This window comes from Manacus candei, unplaced genomic scaffold (genome assembly GCF_025592945.1).
Source record: "Manacus candei isolate 608988 ecotype Guabito, Panama unplaced genomic scaffold, ASM2559294v1 h1tg000028l, whole genome shotgun sequence".
Classification (NCBI taxonomy): Eukaryota; Metazoa; Chordata; class Aves; order Passeriformes; family Pipridae; genus Manacus; species Manacus candei.
Genome location: NW_026138076.1, coordinates 26072493 through 26090219, shown reverse-complemented (window position 1 = coordinate 26090219; position 17727 = coordinate 26072493). Strand labels below are relative to the sequence as shown.

General features: G+C 37.1%; 1 protein-coding gene across 2 annotated transcripts in view; it reads left to right on the top strand.

Moving 5' to 3' along the window:
• GUCY1B1 (guanylate cyclase 1 soluble subunit beta 1) overlaps window positions 1–10640 on the top strand; it is a 43280-nt gene extending 32640 nt beyond the window's left edge. Inside the window, exons 8-14 of one of the 2 annotated variants that reach the window (XR_007904999.1) lie at window positions 145–278; window positions 1064–1261; window positions 2996–3233; window positions 4080–4220; window positions 5381–5535; window positions 5851–8223; window positions 8269–10640. Coding sequence is in view for 1 of the 2 variants with exons in the window: in XM_051790620.1 (XP_051646580.1) it covers window positions 145–278; window positions 1064–1261; window positions 2996–3233; window positions 4080–4220; window positions 5381–5535; window positions 5851–5977; window positions 9324–9347 (1017 nt within the window). In the remaining variant the exon portion in view is untranslated. The remainder of the gene's footprint in view (window positions 1–144; window positions 279–1063; window positions 1262–2995; window positions 3234–4079; window positions 4221–5380; window positions 5536–5850; window positions 8224–8268) is intronic. The other variant, XM_051790620.1, reaches the window with a different exon arrangement.
• The last annotated feature ends 7087 nt before the right edge of the window (window positions 10641–17727 follow it).

Below are 17727 nucleotides of genomic sequence, written 5' to 3'. Positions count from 1 at the left end.
TCCAGTGAGAAATTAGATGAGTTTTAATGTAGGCTTAAAGTCTATTCCAAATGTTCTGACTGCCTTCATAGTGAATGCACTTACACACTTGGCCCAGTGCATAACACACTGTTGCCCTTATACAATTGTGACTTTCATCACCAGGAGGGGCTGTTGGATGTGGAAAAGCTGGAGTGTGAAGATGAACTGACTGGCACAGAAATCAGCTGCTTACGCCTGAAAGGGCAAATGATCTACTTGCCTGAAGCTGACAGCATTCTATTTCTTTGTTCACCAAGGTACTTTAAACTTAAAGAATTCTGTAATACTGATCTTCAATTTACAATGGCTCATTTTAAGAATTCTTATGAGAGTAGTACCACAGAAATTAATTGGTTCAAGTATTGATTTAACTGGGTTTGATGTGTTTATACTAGAAGAGGAAGGAGCATTTCAAAATTAAAACTTGACAGATTATTAAATAACTCAATATAAATATTGGCCCAGTTTGTACAAATGTTAATTCCTCATGATTCCATTTTTTGCAAGTTTTATCCTGTGTTTCTTAGTCGGAGAGTGCTAAGAAATATTACGATTTTATTTCCTATGTGGATTCATATATTTTTGCAGTAGTTTTAATGTAATAGAGCAGTGATAAAGAAGTGGTTGGAATGGGGGATTGAATGGAAGGATTATTTAGCTAAGAGCATGTTAAACTATCACATTCGATTACACAGGTAATCTCCTCTGTAAAAGGGAGAGAGTGGATGACAACAAAGGGAAGAGGTTACCTTAACATAATCTCACTTTTATCTGTGTAGTGAAGGATGTACATTTGATATGTTCATGGAACTCATCAATGAGAATTCTGTTTTTAAATGCGAAAATCAAGAGCCATGGGTTGACATGAATGATCACAAATAAGGTATTCTGTAGAAAGGATATGTTGTACAGCTCATCACAGGTTCAGAACTGTAGTCTTTTTTTCTGTTATTCAGCAGCCTCTGATTTCATTTGAGTTTTAAATGCTCCCTTTGGCAAGTTTAATTGTACCCATATTTTTATATATTTCTCCACATTGCAGTGTGATGAACTTGGATGATTTAACCAGAAGAGGTTTATATCTGAGTGATATTCCATTGCATGATGCTACCCGTGATCTGGTTCTTTTGGGAGAGCAGTTCAGAGAGGAATATAAACTGACTCAAGAGCTTGAGATCCTCACTGACAGACTGCAGCACACACTGCGGGCGCTGGAAGATGAAAAGAAAAAGACAGACACGTAAGAACCAAATCCCAATTTTGAGCTGAAACACTCAGAGCAATATATTATTCATAGCTACCTTCTTCAAAAAATAACAGAAACTTGGAAGGAATATAAGACAGAATCATGGCTGGTAATTTTGGAGTCAAGAAAGAACATTTTATTTGTCAGATGTCACCCACAGTCTAGGCACAGGTGTTTTGATGGCTCCCTCTCTGATAAGGAAAGTTATAAGAAGTGAACTGACAATTCTTCTTGATTTGTGAATTACTTAAAATAGTTTTGGAAACTTTCCTATATGCAGTCCTTGTAGCCAAGGTTAATTTGATGAATGTCCAAATGCTGCTATTTGACAGAGTTCTGTAAACCAACTTTGTCTTTCTGGACTGACATACTCACAGGTGAGTAGAACAGAAAAATGTATCTTATAAACCTTGAAAATCGTCTGTGTAAAGCTGAAGTTTTGCAATAGGCTAGTGGTATGAATTTGATTTTATAGTTACCTGTAGAAACAAATTTGGGGCTATCTAGATATAAGTACATAACAATAATACACTATATGCATTATATGTGCATGTATATATACAGTATATGCCCAAATCCATTTCTACAGATAGCTACAAAGTCAAATTCATACCATTAGTCTGTGGCATCTCAGCTCAGTGATGACTGGCAGATAAACAAAAGCTTGCGGGAAAAATAGCCTGGCATTGATGATTGACTCTTGTTTATAAAACATAGTCCCCATCTCTGTATGAATTCCATTGACAGATACGTTCTTTTTCTGTAGTGAGTAATGGAAATTATTTTAAAAATACTTGAAAGGGATGGACAGAAGAATCAGAGATAAAAGAAACCCAAAAAGTATTTTCTCTGCTCAGTCCTGTTGGCTTGCTTTATAAAGTCATTTTATCTTCAGGAATTCTAGCCTTCTTAGCAGCTGCTGGAACAGACAGTGTCAGTTACTATATCACTGCCCAAGGTATTCACTAATTATAGCTCATGCAGTAGTGAGCTTGCCAAAAATGCAACTAATGAGGGTTTGTGCAGGAGGCTGTGTACAAAATGATGTTCAAGATTTGAGAAATGGTTGGAGATCTTCAGCTTGTCCACTTAGCTGTGTCAGGAAGGAAATAGACCTTAAGATGGCAGATAGAAAGTTGGAGAGGGTAGGGTGAAGCTCTGTATGTGTGATTTGGATTTCATTTGCATAATTTATTATATGAACAAGTGTTCATATAATAGTCATATAGACTATTAATTATAAAAGCATACTATAAATCCTAAAAACAGCATGCTCAACAGAAGAGGAAGCGTTTAGAAATTGATTAATTGGTCAGAGGTGGAAAACTGTTTGATCTCTTCATGGTCTTTTTTGCAGTTTTTATGGTTCTGTGGGAAAAATCAGATTATATGAGCTGAGGAAATGGCAGAAATGAGTAAAAATGATCCAAGACACTATTAACAGATCATGTCAGAATAATTAGCAATGTATGTCTCATTTTGTTGGTAGTTTAGGTGTACTAGTGTGTGTTTGAAATGTCATGGTTTTAGGTATGCTGATGTAGATCCATTCCTGTTTCCCAAATAACATATTCTTCAAAAAACATATTTTATATTGCTCGTTGATGATGGGAGTATGATACAAACTCTATGGGACATACGAAGTTAGTATTTGAAGGGTGCTGCTGTAAAGACCTTTCTCCACATTCTTTCTGTTTTGCTTGTACCTTTCTTTTCTTACATGTTTAGATTACTGTACTCTGTTCTACCACCATCAGTGGCAAATGAGCTGAGACACAAGCGTCCTGTTCCAGCTAAGCGGTACGACAATGTGACCATTCTTTTCAGTGGCATTGTTGGATTCAATGCCTTTTGTAGTAAACATGCCTCTGGAGAGGGAGCCATGAAGATTGTCAATCTTTTAAATGATCTGTACACAAGATTTGATATTCTGACTGATTCACGAAGGAATCCATTTGTTTATAAGGTAAGCATAAGATTTTTAGAAGTATCTAATTTGTTACTTTTCAATAATTTACTATTGTGTCAGTATTTTCCATCCTTTGGATTTTAGGCTTTTTAAAAAAATATTTATTTTCTCACTCATTGAACTGTATTACCTGATATTAGGTAGCTAAAGAAGATTATGTTGGTAATGTGTGAAGGAACATAGGCCTAATTCTCAGTAGGATTTCTACAATCAGCCATTGGGTGGATATATAAATCTACTTCCACATTTAGTGAAAGTGAACTTATAGAAGCCGTTTGTGGTTCTTCTGACACTGTGCTTTAAGTTTTTCAGCCATATACCTCGGTCTTCTAATTCTAAATTATAACTTATTATTCAGTTATTCAATGTGAATTCCACTCCTTCATTAGGAATGAGGTGTAGTCACAAGTGTGGTTAGTAGCAGGTAGGTATATATATGTATTTTTATATATATATATACATCTCCCATATAGGTGTACATATGTATGCTTGTGTGTTTATATTTATAAAGTTCATTCCTACCTTTTACTAGAAATTGATTTTGTGTCCTCTAACATGTGAATCAAGGGTATGAGTCAAAACATAGAGCTCAGTTTCATTCAGAAGACACCAGAAGAGAGACTCAGGTTTACACAGTCACAGTGTCATTGTAATTTGTTACGTTATGAGTTTACAATAAATTCTCTTCAATAACGAGCAGAGATGACAGGAATTAGGGTGATTTGAATGAAAGGGAAGGGAAACTATTTGAAAGGGCAAGCAATCTTGAAGGAAGCACTACATCCATTCTAGTACTCTAAGGGCCATGATAATAAATTAATTGAAAAATATCTGTCTTGATAGGTGGAAACAGTTGGGGACAAGTATATGACAGTGAGTGGTTTACCAGAGCCTTGCATGCATCATGCACGATCTATCTGTCACCTGGCTTTGGATATGATGGAAATAGCAGGCCAAGTTCAAGTAGATGGTGAGCCTGTACAGGTTAGTAAACATATGGGCTTGAATGAAAAACCCATTCTTTGGTAGGGTGATAATGCTTTGAAATATGATAATACTGTAGTCCCAGTCCATGCAAGCTTTGTTTTTGTTTGATTTTGAGACTGATATATGCAAATAATATGAAAAGTCACATGTAGATGTGACACATGCAGTTCCCAGGTCTAAAAATGTAGTAATTGTGCTTTACTTTTTAAAGGACTGAGTTGGGTCCGCCTCATTTATGTCTGTTTTCTGATCATTTCAGTCTAATCAAAAAATTCCTGTTGTGCATCCAGTACAATCTGTTGACTCTTCTGCAATTCAGTGAACAGAACAGTAATATTCCCTAACTGATATTTTTGGTCATGCCTCACATCTTCATGTCAGCATGAAAAAATATTGCATTAAAAAGAGAAGTACAGTTCCACAGACTGTTACAGCAATGATTACTGACACCAGTGTATATCAGTGGAAGTTCAGCCGTTGTGGGACTTTATGAAGATGTTGTGGCATTGATACAGAACCGGGCAGGCTACATTGACCTGTCCTCATGAGAAGGCTGTGAGAGCAAAATGGTTAATGAGCGTGATGCGTATTTCTATTTACATTAATGTTATTGTTCTGACATCTAGCTTAGAGCTGTGTACTTCACTCTGTCACTGGGCAAAGCGGTGAGAGAGTTTGATTTGGGGCTTTACAGTAACTGTAATATGCTATAAGAATGAGCTTATCCAAACCCTTGTCCCATCTCATGAGCTTTTAAGCACAACATACCATGATATTTCCTCTGAGAAACATCTTTTTTTCTTGACCTGTGCCATCCATTTCTGCAGCTTCTAAGCACTCAATAAACACAGACCTGCAGAGTATGCCTCTCTTCCTACCTTTTTTTTTAATTTCACCATACATAATAACAGGATGGTGCATGCTGGAAAAATATGGAGTTTGATTTTCATGTGGAAGGCAGAGGCATGACACTATACTAAAGTAAAAAAAAAAAAAGTGACAAAAATCCACAAAATGCAAGGCTTTGAAGAAGTAGGAGTGACATATGAGAAAAATAAACTAGTAGAAATAAATGGCATATTACCTGCATTTAGTCAGAAGCATCAGATTAATTACATTAATTTTGAATATTCAAACTTTATTTTTTCTCTCTAAAGATAACAATAGGAATCCATACTGGTGAGGTAGTCACAGGTGTCATAGGTCAAAGGATGCCACGGTACTGTCTCTTTGGAAATACTGTCAATCTAACAAGCAGAACAGAAACTACTGGAGAAAAGGGAAAGATCAATGTCTCCGAATATACTTACAGGTGAGTGATGTATTACTTTTATGGGTACTGACCTCTTAAAAGAAATCACTTTGTCAACATAACATCAAAGTGTTTTGGGAGTTGAAAGTGACAGGACTCTGCAACCATTATTTAAGTATGTGAGTTCTCATGCAGTCTGTATGGCAGACTGCATTATGATACACAGTTATCAGTATGCAAATATGATCTAGGGATAGATTTGAATATTTGATATTTTACTCACATATCTGTAGTATGTTTAATATTTTAGATACTGTGTGGTGTGCATGCATATATTTAGTGCGTATATTTACATGTTTTCTCTTTCAATTTCAGGTGCCTTATGACACCAGAAAATTCAGATCCTCAGTTCCACCTGGAGTACAGGGGTCCAGTTTCTATGAAGGGCAAAAAAGAACCAATGCAGGTTTGGTTTTTGTCCAGAAAGAGTACAGAGACAGAGGTATGAGTAACTAGAATGTAATTATTTTTTTCAAACAAGGCATAAACATTACAAGTTTAATCTAAACCACTGAAATCCATTTGCATTTGCAAAACTAAATATTCCCTAAAAAAATATGAAGAGTTTTGTACAACACTATTTACTATCTTGACAGCACTTGAAAGTCCTTGATTATTTGTCTTTGCAGTTTGTGCAGTTCCTGAAAGAGTACTTTTGATTTCAAAAAGTCCTTGAGGGAATGCCAAGTGTTTCAGTATTTATATCTCCCTCTTACAGATTTCTCCACTGTACTAGATTTTGCAATATCATGTCCATTTCTGTTTAGCTGGCATGTCTGGTTATCAGCACTTCAAAATTCACTATTTGTTTTCTTGCAGTAAGTGAATAAATGTGCCTTCAAATATTTAGGCAACAGTCCAGCAACTACTTGCAAGCAGGTTCACAGCTGATGAGTATGGTGATCTGTTAACCCCTGGTGGGTTGTTCAGAGACTGTTGCATGGTAGAGCTCTTGCTTTAGAAACATATAGGGTGAAAACTATTTCTTTTAATGACATATGAGCCTAAGTCCTCCTCTGAAAATGATGTAGGGTAAAGCTCTTCAAGCACTGAGTGGTCTTTTAGCTTATGCCTCAATTTCAGAATTCCGGGCATGTATTATCCAAAATCTCGGTAAAAGCCAACGAAATTTAGACTTGTAAGTGTGCTACAAACTTATGAGTTACAGTATGCCAGCTGCTTTGCCATAGCTGAGCAAGTGCATACATTCCACCCATTGTCAACACGGAGGAAAAAAATGGGTAAAAGTAATTTACATAGCTTGAATTTTGCCCTAAAGTAATACAAAAAGAATGAGTTTTAAACTAATGTATTTAATCTTAAAAATGCACTTGAAGAAAATAATGAAAGTCATGAATTATCTTGGCTGAAATAATTCTTGTAAGTCACAGGAAATTATTGATATGTCTGAATACTCATGTATTTCTGAAAATGAAATTTAGGTTGTTAAACTGTTAAGGCTCTTTAGGAGATCTAATCCAGATTTATTACCACTGGTACCCAAGTATATGAATAATGAATTTTTAGTGGTAACTCCCAATATTAAACCCTGGTATTAAACTTCAGGGGAGAACCTGTACTTTAACTCTGCATTTTAACTCTGTATTTTACTATGTATTATTTAATTATATTCTGAGTGCCACTTTTGAGAATACTTTTCTATTCTTATTCTACGACAAGATTAACTATAATTTCACATGGCTATCACAATTTCAAATCTATAGTTGTATTTAAAATATACTTTAAACACCTGTCACTTCTTTTTTCTGCATTATAAATGTCCTATCATTTGTAGCAGGACACATTGTAATTCTAAATGTAAATTTCAGGGAGGTACTGAGTCAGGTGGATATTTTCCTTGTTTTCAGCCTCACACCTGTTTAATATGAATATCAGGTTCAGATAGTTTAGGATTTTAAATGTTGCAATTTCTTTTCAGAGATCTTGTATGACATGTAGTTTTGTTAATCCTCACAACAGTCCTGAGAGATACTTGTTAATACTATTAACCTAGTAATTGAACTTTATAGAGGGAGACTTGGGGGCAGGAATAAACCTGACAGAAACATACTGTGAGCCTGATTTTCAGGAGCACTTAAGACTCACAGTTTAAGTACATTCAAAAAGTCTTTCTAATTTTGATAGTTTTTGTTAATTCTGAAATTAAGATATAGATGTAATTCTTACAGTCAGAAGGACTTCTCCCATCATAGGTATCTCTTCTAAATTGTACTAAGTTTCAGAGAATAAGAGATTAGAAAGATACCTTGATGTGGTGATGTGAACTGATAATCATTTTGTCAGAGGTGATTTTGAAAAGTGAAAGAATATACTCCTCTAATCTTTTAATTCTTTTTCACTCCCTGCATAATTTCATCTGTCCATACACAAAAAGATATGTTGAGTTTTACTCCTTTAAGATTTTCTGAACTGTTTTCAGTTTCTCCTGTGAAGGTACTCTTCATGTTTTTTTTTCTGTCACTTTATAGGCTGTACATAATAGTTGTAATCCAAAAGCAGAAATTAGATAACCAACTTTTTATGTTTGATTACTTCAAAGTAATCACATTGCTTTATGCAAGGATGTAGTATTGGTTTTCTTTTCAGAAATTTTTCAGAATGCAAATGTATCATTGTGTGCGGTGCCACCAATTTCAGGGGGACTGTTCATAATAATAAATATAGCATGTTAACATATATTCAGAAACTATATGGTAAACTTCCTGAAAGTAGTTTACCATATAGTTTCTGTACAGAAAGGTCCAGAATATTGCAAGAAGTGGCTTGTAGAAGTAAACATGAAAATAATTCTTGAATCATCCAGAAGATATTTTTGATGATTAGGCTTTTACTTTGAAGTTTTCTACCTCCAATATCTTTAATCTATGATAGATGCACATTAGTGATATATTTTCCTTTTCATTATATCCATTAGAGAGCTATTAGCTCAGCATTTGCAAATCTGTCAGCATAATATTTTACCCTGAAGACCACTAGTAAATACATGGTAAGGAAAGAGGACAAAATACTTACAGCTGCTGTAGAGATGTGAAAGCAGTTCTTAAAATATGCTCTTGCTCTGCTAGGCCTGTAGAAAATGATAGAGTTGAAACAGTTCAGCACGCCTCAAACTTGGTTCCTAACTTGACAGCTCTGATATCAGTTGCCATGAGCAGCAGTTACTTCTGAGGAAGACCTAATTTACAAGAAAAAGTGTGGTTTGGAGTGCTGTTCCTTTACTTTTTTCCCATTTAAGATATCGCTTCCATGATACCAATACAGCAAAAAATAGAATTGCATCAAAAATACACGTAGAACAAAAGCAACAGTGACCAATTACTCATTTTGCATCTACTTGTTTGCATGTTTTAAGATTAATTATTACCATCTTTATTATTTTAACAGTGGTTCAGCTGAAGCTTCTCTCTTGAGAAGCAGATTTGTTGCAAAAAATAAATCTTGCAGAGAGCCTCAGATGTCTGACTGCAAGTTTCCTCCCTCCCCGCTTTGAAATATCTTTCTCTTCTGCCCTGTTCCCACATTACTGATGGGAACAAAATAAAGTATCTCATAGCTGGTAGTTCATCAGGGAATGTAAGAATTGTTACATTCCTACATACAATACATACAAAAGAAATACATGCCCTACCTATGCTTTGTTTTATTTCTTTTTATTTACTGATATTGGTTGCAAGTTGTAAAACGTATTTTGTCACTGCATTAACCCACCATGTTGTTGCTTCAAAGAAAATCCCTTACTTCTTGAATTCTACTTGCATGCATTCAAGGAAACAAAGCAAGACGCTTTCTGAACTGAGGGAAGAGGAAGAGGACGCTGGATAGGGTGCAATACTGTCTCCAAATAGGGTGCCTGGCAGTAAGGTTGAGTTATGGATGTTATTTCACATTATATCCCATTGCCACATGCAGTGCCATTGTCTTTCGCCCTCCTCCTGAAATCATACTCACCATTTTTCTCCAGGCTTGCTTGCTAATTTTTTGTCCTTATTGTTTGGTATTGTTATATCTCTGCTATGAGAATGTATTTCAAGCTTTCCTTTTCTTGATATGCATTTTTGCACGTCAGTCATTCCTACCCCTGGATAATATTGAATGAATCTGTGTAGAATGCACACCACAACTAACCACTTCAATCTGATGCTTCACATCTTCATCTTCATCTCTGAAGTACAGTGGTTATGTGAATTGATGACATTGCTGGAAAGATAGGTGTTTCAGTTGATGGGCAGAACAATGAACCTAAAGAACTATTTTTAAAAACAATACCTAAAGCAGCATTATGAAAATTATTGTATAAATATTGTTATCGGATTTAGTTCTGCTATTACCATGCTTCCCATTCATTTTGTGAATAACATTTGATGCACTGTAAATTCCTGGTTAGAAAAAGGTTTCTCTTTGGATAGTATGCTGCATTTTCCCTTTGTAGATGCTTTGTAAACATCTTCTGTATTGAAAGGGGGCAGTTGTTTTTCTGATGCTGCCATTTGAAGCATGTGCCAATATACTTCTACTGAAATGCTGTTCACTTGCAATGTATTTCTCATTGATTTGTATTAAGTAAATTAAATTGTCATATTAATTATAGATTACTGGACAATTTTAGACCACTTGTAGTGCATTGATTCTTGTCTCATGGAGCCCCTGGAATTGAAGGCATGCTCTCGGGACATGGTTGCCATAGTTGCCTTTTGATTTGGTCTCTCAAATTTTCAGAAATGATCTTACTTTATTTCTTGGGAGGACCTGATAATATTCCAGGCATCATGGCACAATTAAGGGATGTAAAGCTTGGAAAGGGTCATAGTGTCTTTTATCAGCTCATACAGTTAGTAAAAGTGGGCAACGTATCGGATGCATAGATCTTCCATAACTTCAGTATACAGTGCATTTTTATGTGAATAATATCTGTTCTTATCAGACTGATAATTTCTGAATATTTGCATTATAAAATAGGATAGTGCAATTACTTTGTGTACAAAAATTGTCTATATCTAGTATACCTTATTAGCACAGAATATATATGTATAAATGTTTCATGTTAATGTGCAAAAGAAATTGCAATAAATTATTTTTTCCACTGACCTATAGAAATCTTGTGATTTTCTTTTGGTAGAAAATGGTATTTCACTGTTTGATGCAAAACAAGTATTTTCTCCATAGAATAATTTGCAGTCCAAATTTAAATAAATCATTGAGTCATTGTTCCAATATTTGCAAATGTCCAAAAGTCTCACACATTCAGGCTAATGAATCACATCCGCAGATTAAAGTAATGTTTGAAATGGATTAATGCTTCAAAAATAGTAGACAAGGTTGCAAAAATGCATACCTTCCTTTGAAACTCTTGGACAATATTTAACAATCAAAAATTATTAGCCATCCACTTTGAGCAGGATGTAGATTACCAACCAAAGCTTTAGGAATGGGAAATGAAGAAAGGAAGCCACGCACTTTCTTCTCCATCATCTCATTATTGGACAGCAGTACATCCCAGGACACCATCAGAGGTTGCCCTCACTCGAGTAGATACACAGCAGCAATTTGGACTTGAAGTTGATCAAGCTTACCAAAACTTTAATGGTGACTCCTTAAGACACAGGATTTCTGACAGCTGTGGTTGTGTATTGATATAATTCATGCAAATGGCTCTGAAGAAACTGAAGTTCTGTATCACACTTCAAGCTGATGGAAGATGGAGTGCCGGAAGACTTAAATAATGCTCTGATTTTATATTCTACCTTCTTAATAACTTCAAAATATTAAAGCTCCTTTTAAGCTACTCTGTAACATAACCAGTTTCTTAAAGCACTAGAATGATAACTCATGTATTGTGTTCATATAAGAACTTTTTATCTCAGTACGATTTAGGCAGGCACTTAACCACTTCTATTACTGAAACTGATCTTCACTTAAATGCCACATTCAGCTACTAAAATTATACTTTGGTTAAATATTGTTCTCAGATAACAGTTAAACACTTCTGCAGGTATTTAGTTCTTTTATATGTGCTCTACGGCCTCTTTTATTGCACTGCAGTGATTTGCTTTTTCAATAGAAGCTCTCCAGCTGAAGCGTGAGCCAGAGTAATTACCAAAGTCTGTTTCAAAGGTCTTTACAAATGCACATATTTTATTTTAGTATTTTTTTTAAAAAATAACAAACCCACAAACAAACAACAAAAAAACCCCCAAAAAACTTGAAGCAAGGAGAAGGGGAAAGCAGCCGTGAAATTGCAAAGTATGAAATGCTAGGCTGTTTGTAATCTTCTGGATCATATGCTTTCCTTTGAATTTGGATAGGCAGGAGAAACTGGGTTTCAATGGTGTTTGTTCTCTGGCCATGCAGGGGACTCTGGGACTCTAGTGCTAATTTAAAGTTGGTACTGCAGTTGGCTTCCACAATGCTGATTTGGTGCTTGGTAGGAACAATCTCTGGAAACATAACTTCATGTTTGATTTTTTTTTTTTAACAGAACAATAAAGAATGGATGGAATGCTCATTTGGATATCTACTTACAGAATTATCACAAAAATGTCTTCACTGAAAGGGTATTCAGGCTTAGGAACAGACTGCCCAGGGAAGTGGTGGAATCAGCATCCCTGGAAGTGTTCAAAAGACATGTAGATGTGGCATTTGGGAATATGGTTTAGCAATGAACAAAGCAGTGCTAAGTTAATGGTTGGACTCAATGGTCTTAGAAGTCTTTTCCAATCTCAGTGATTCTATGTAAAGGACATCCTTCAGGAAGGACAGATGAAGACAAAGCCAATAAGGTTATGTGAGATTTTTTCTATGACCTGGTTACAGTGTATAATGTAGCTGTTAGTACCAATCATAGCTGACTAGTTCCAAACTCACATTTGAAAGACAATCATATGCACAAGAAGGAAGTAGGATATGCTGGCATTTGATATGAATAAAAACTGGGTGGAGCTGTATGCCCCAGAACCTTTTCTTTGAGTAAAACTCTGGTAAAATCCAAAGCTAATAAACATCTGAGTGTGCTGCAGTCAAGCTGTGCACTGTAATGTACACTCTTGTACTCTGAAATTCTGATAGCCTTGTCAATAACATCTGTCTCCATGGAGGCAGGGCAAGGCCTGAGGCATCGGTATCCTAAAATGTGTTTTTCATTCACCATGTAGACAGGTCAACACTTACATATATTGTCACGAACTGTAAAATGTTATCCAGTGCATTTCCAGAGCCATCATATATTAAAAGGGAGAGAAAAAAATTCGGTCATCATGTTCTATCAGTATGAAAACTTGAAGAGAATTTGGCATTCATGTTCTCCAGACAGTCATCAGACAGTCAGCATAGTGGTACAGATGGGAATTTATGGGCAATTGGAAATTAATTCTGTCAGTCATGGTGTTGGCTTATTGTCTCCAAGTAAAGGGAAGTTACTGGGCTTACAGTCCTGTTTTATTTTAACAGGATTTTACTTTTTGTTATAACAAGATCCTTTCTTTCCTGGGGGAGAGAGTTTGAAACTGTTGGCATTTCATACACCTACCTGACCATGAGGGGGGGCAAGTAATAAGACAGTAAACAGAGCTGTGTTAATGTAACTGTAAAAAAAAAAAAAAGGAAGAGGTTTCATTACACAATCTATAGCTGCACATACTAGGCACTATTTTTTTATTACTGTTCTTTAGACTTCTGGCTGACAGTTGTGGAAAAACTACAACAATACACACTGTCTCCACTGATTCATTTTTTATTATTAGCAGGAAAAGGCTAATGTTCTTTTTTATTGTAATCAACGGGTCTTTTTGCCAATGCAGTTGTTTTGGAGATAATGACTACTTTGGAATGTAAGAACAATTTTGTGATTAGTATTCTGGGGTGAAGTTGTGTGATCTCCTTTATAAAGGTTTTGTTCCAGACTATTCCCCATATCCAGCAATCAGATGGGCATTGACTTTACTACTGGTTTTTTTTTTTCAGAGATGATTATGCACCTAGTACAGATTCAGTGCTACAGAACAACTCTACTTTCAAGAGAAGCAATTCTGCATTATGGGGATCTATCTGTTCATATGTTAGACATATCTGGTAGGAAACCTGTATGGGGTTTTATATTTCAGGTTCTCAAGGTCATTCTAGTCTTTCAGAATTGATTTTACATTTTGGTAAGTGTGGTGTCTTGTCTAGTCGTCAATCAACTGACTTGTGTTTAAAATGACAGAACTTAGCTGAGTGCAGGCAAAAGGCTGAAAGTGTTCTTAGTTGATGTTGAACATAATCCTGAACTGGAGACCAATTACGCCAATAGTCCTTGAGCCTTTGTTTAAAAATAAAAACAAACAAACAAAGACCGAGAAAAACTACATAGCCATAGTTTTCAGATAAGAAATAAAACTCTGAGTTCAGTAATGCTGCCTTCAGCCCCTATGTCAATATGAGCATAGTGCTGTAATGAACTGTGTGAAAAAGAAACCATCTTCATAAATCACACTGAAGTATGCCATGTAGTAAGTGTGAAGAAATGCACATCTATTTCTCACAAGTCCTACACACTCTTTTTAAGATTCCTGGAAAGAAAAGACAACCAATTATGTCCTGTTATTTTCAGATATTTTGTGCAAGTCAACTTAATTAATGTCAGTTTTACCTATTCAGTCTTCAAATACAATCTGATTTGCAAAAAAACCTGTATAATGAGGTTGAAGAGTAAGTATCCTTTTTCCACAGAGGGCATAGTGAATCATTCAGAGCTTCAACTGCCTGTACAAGAAATCAAAGCCTTGCTTTCTGTCACATTGTAGGTGTGTTTGTGGGAAATTTTATAATGATGTAGAGGATAAGAAACTTGCCCACAAAATAAGGATACATGCCTTCTCCCACTGCCTTTCTTTCCCACATCATCCTACCCTTCAGGTTTTATAAATGCATGTATACACACACACACACACACGCACACGCACACACACATGTGCAGATGCATACATATATCTCACATTTAACTTCTGGGTAGGCCACTTTTCTTTCCTTGCTGCTTGGACCTGTGTCCAGGAGAAAAGAGGATACTCATGAGGCCTATACAAAATGTGCAGTAATACTGTAGTAATATTGATGAAGGCACTGTGTGGGGTCTGGGTAGTTACTTCTAGTCCTTGTCTCTAGAGTCCTTCTTTCTGTTTAATGTGGAACATATGAGCAATCTTGGGAGTGCAGTTATTGGCAGGGAAGGGTACAGATAGGGACAGCAGGGAAACACTTGAGTTCCAACTAAAATGATCCAAAAGTGTCTCAGATTGCAAGCAAGCATTGTTTTCTCATCTCCAACTTATACTGTGTGAGTTTAAGGTTTGGTATACATACATTGTTAAACTGGAGATGTCAGTATTTTCTCAAGTTATAATGAAATTTTTCATCATGGAGATGTCAAGAAAAATTCAACCTTTAGTTATGAAATACCTGTCTTAGAATAGGTTTTTTGCTTATTCATTATTGTTCATGATTAATTTTTCTGTTGTGGTATCTGTAGGTAAATGTTGACTTGTATTTTCATTTGGAAAACACAGCACTACAGCTGGAGACAATCTCTTTTGTCTCTTGCATTCCCAGGTATGTCGCATTTCGACTACTAGCCCTTCACTGGCACAGCTACCAGTCCACAGTTTTTGTGTTTTTTCTTGTCTAGTGGAAGAGCCTAGCCTGTTCTGTGTCAGATGATGTCATGTTTTCTAATTAAATGCTGTGTGTTGCTGTGTGCTAATATTTTTCCCCCTGTTGCTACAGTAATACCAGGCAATCTGTATGGAATGTTGCAACAGGAAACAAAAAGGTGTTGAGGAATACATTCAGTGCAGGTAGCTCCACGTGCATCTGCAGTGAGAGCTGCAGGTTGAACCCTGGGTTGCAAGAGCCCCAGGCAAGAGGCTGTGACCTGGTGCCAACCCTTTGCACAACAAAGGGCACAAGAACCTGAAACCCAACCAGATGACCAAACACCCGGAGACATGGCAGAAGCCAGTGGCCCCCAGACTTTGGTGCGCTCAGACTGAGGGTATAAAAGCCCAGGCGTTCCTTTGTTTGGGGTCCCTCCTCAGAGGCATCAGCTCACGCTGTTATTTTATTTAGTTATGGCAGCAAGATTAAATTATTTGAAGGATCTGAACATCTGAGGCTCTGCTATGGGAAACCTGTGACCGAGCTGGTAGGAAACCTGGTCTGACTGGGTAAGTGTGATGTGTGAAGCTGTGAAGGGGCCTCAGTCCCAACTCAGGTATGGCCAGAGTGGCTGCTGGACGGTTGGACAGGGAAGTTTCCTTAACAAAGGGTTAGACTATTGTGTCAGGCTTTGAAAGCTCTGCAAGGCTGACAGGATAAAGCCATAATGGTTGCTTGGTGTATAATCCTGCCTGTAGCTCTCAGACCTAAGTTTGAGTGCCATCCTGAGGAAAAGGCAGTGAAATTGTCAGAGGTGCTCTGTTAGAGCATTTCAGTGCAAGAGTTTGGACATTCCTTGTTTGTGTCCTCCATTGTGACAGCAAAAACTTACTTCTCTGCCTTCCATAATTAATAGGAATACTTTTTTCCATATAACAAAACAGGGCCCTGCAAAAAGAAAAAATCCAAAACCTTCATGTCCCACTGCAATACCACCTGGGTTAAATACTCTACATCCAAAAAAATGGATTTCAATCACTTTGTAAAATCATAACAAGATGGAGGAACACTCTTTAGAAAAGGAAATCCTACCTTTTCTTAGTTTGAATGTAAAGGGAGGCAATGGGATGGGTTGCTGAATTTGTATTAGTCTTGCAAAAGGTATGAGGCTTGTGGTCCTAAGGCTGGGACTACAGCTGCTCTGGACCTGTGGTGGCTTTGCTGGATGCACTTCAACCTGGCCCCACTGAAGCTCCACAGCATTGTCAGAAACATACTGATAAGACATTTGCTTAACTAGATTTGGCTTCTCTTTTGTTGTTTATTAGTTTTTAGCAGGAAGAGTAATTTTTCTTGAGCAGCAACTCAAAACTGGTTAAAGTATCCCAGGCTATAAAAAAATGGCAAAAAGTAACAGTAGGGCCTTGTTTTGTCCTGACCCCAGCAAAAAAGACTTTAATAGAATCCAACAGGTCACCCAGGGGTGGAACAGGAGCTGCCTGAAAAAGAAATGTGTCTGTTTTGTTTGGGATTTTTAAACTGAAGTCTGTAGGAGAAGGTACCGTGAACTGGATAGTTTTACCTTACTGTGTTTTAATGTTTATTATCTGTTTATATACAAGTAGAAGATAAAACTTTCCCTGGAGAAAAGGAACTTGTGTGGTTGGCACTGAGTTACTTTATGTTTGTTAGGCTGCAACATGAACACAAACACTTTGCATGGTGTTCCTGCAGAGTGAAGGTTGTCTTTCTGTGCCCTTCTGGCTGACTTGCTTTTCACTGGCCTGTCACCTCTGCAGAGAGCAGAGACTGCCATCCCATCAGCCATGTTATTGCAGGGTGAAGAGTTTACAACTAATACCCAGGCAAAACTCAGTAGAGGCAGATAGTAAATTCTGGATTAAACAAAGACATGGACTATGGCTGAAGGAAATTCGTAAGACTGCAGATGTTTTGCAGGAATGAGGAGGAATCATAGAATCAGAGTTCAAGGAGCATTTAGAGGAGGGTTTGGACAATGCTCTCAGGTGCAGAGTGGGATTCTTGGGGCTGTGCTGGGCCAGGAGTTGGACTTTGATGATCCTTGTGGCTCCCTTCCAGCTCAGGATATTCTATGATAAGTCTGGTCTTCAATCCCAAGGCTGAGTCTGCTGCCAGATAGGGAACGGGCAGAGAGGTCGCTGTGGCTGCAGGACTATGCACCTCCAGAGTCTTGTCAACTACCCCTGCTGTCACCATCCTGGCAAAAGGGTACAGAGAAGCAGCTGGCCATCAGCCTGGAGGCAAATGGGCTTACCTTGAGTGCTGGAGGCTTGCTTTTGGTTGAAGGCAGCAGGATCTTGACGTATTTGCAAGGGAAGGAATACAGGGTCACCTTGCTAGTTGTTGCTGGCTTTCTCCTGACTAGCAGGCAGTTCACTCTCTGCTGTGCCTGCAGCACTCCTGTTTAAAAGATGAGAAATTAATCTCTGACCAAACAGGCATCTTGAACTGTGCACATGTTTGTGCACTGCACACTCTTGCATAGAGTAGCAAGAGTGGCACAGA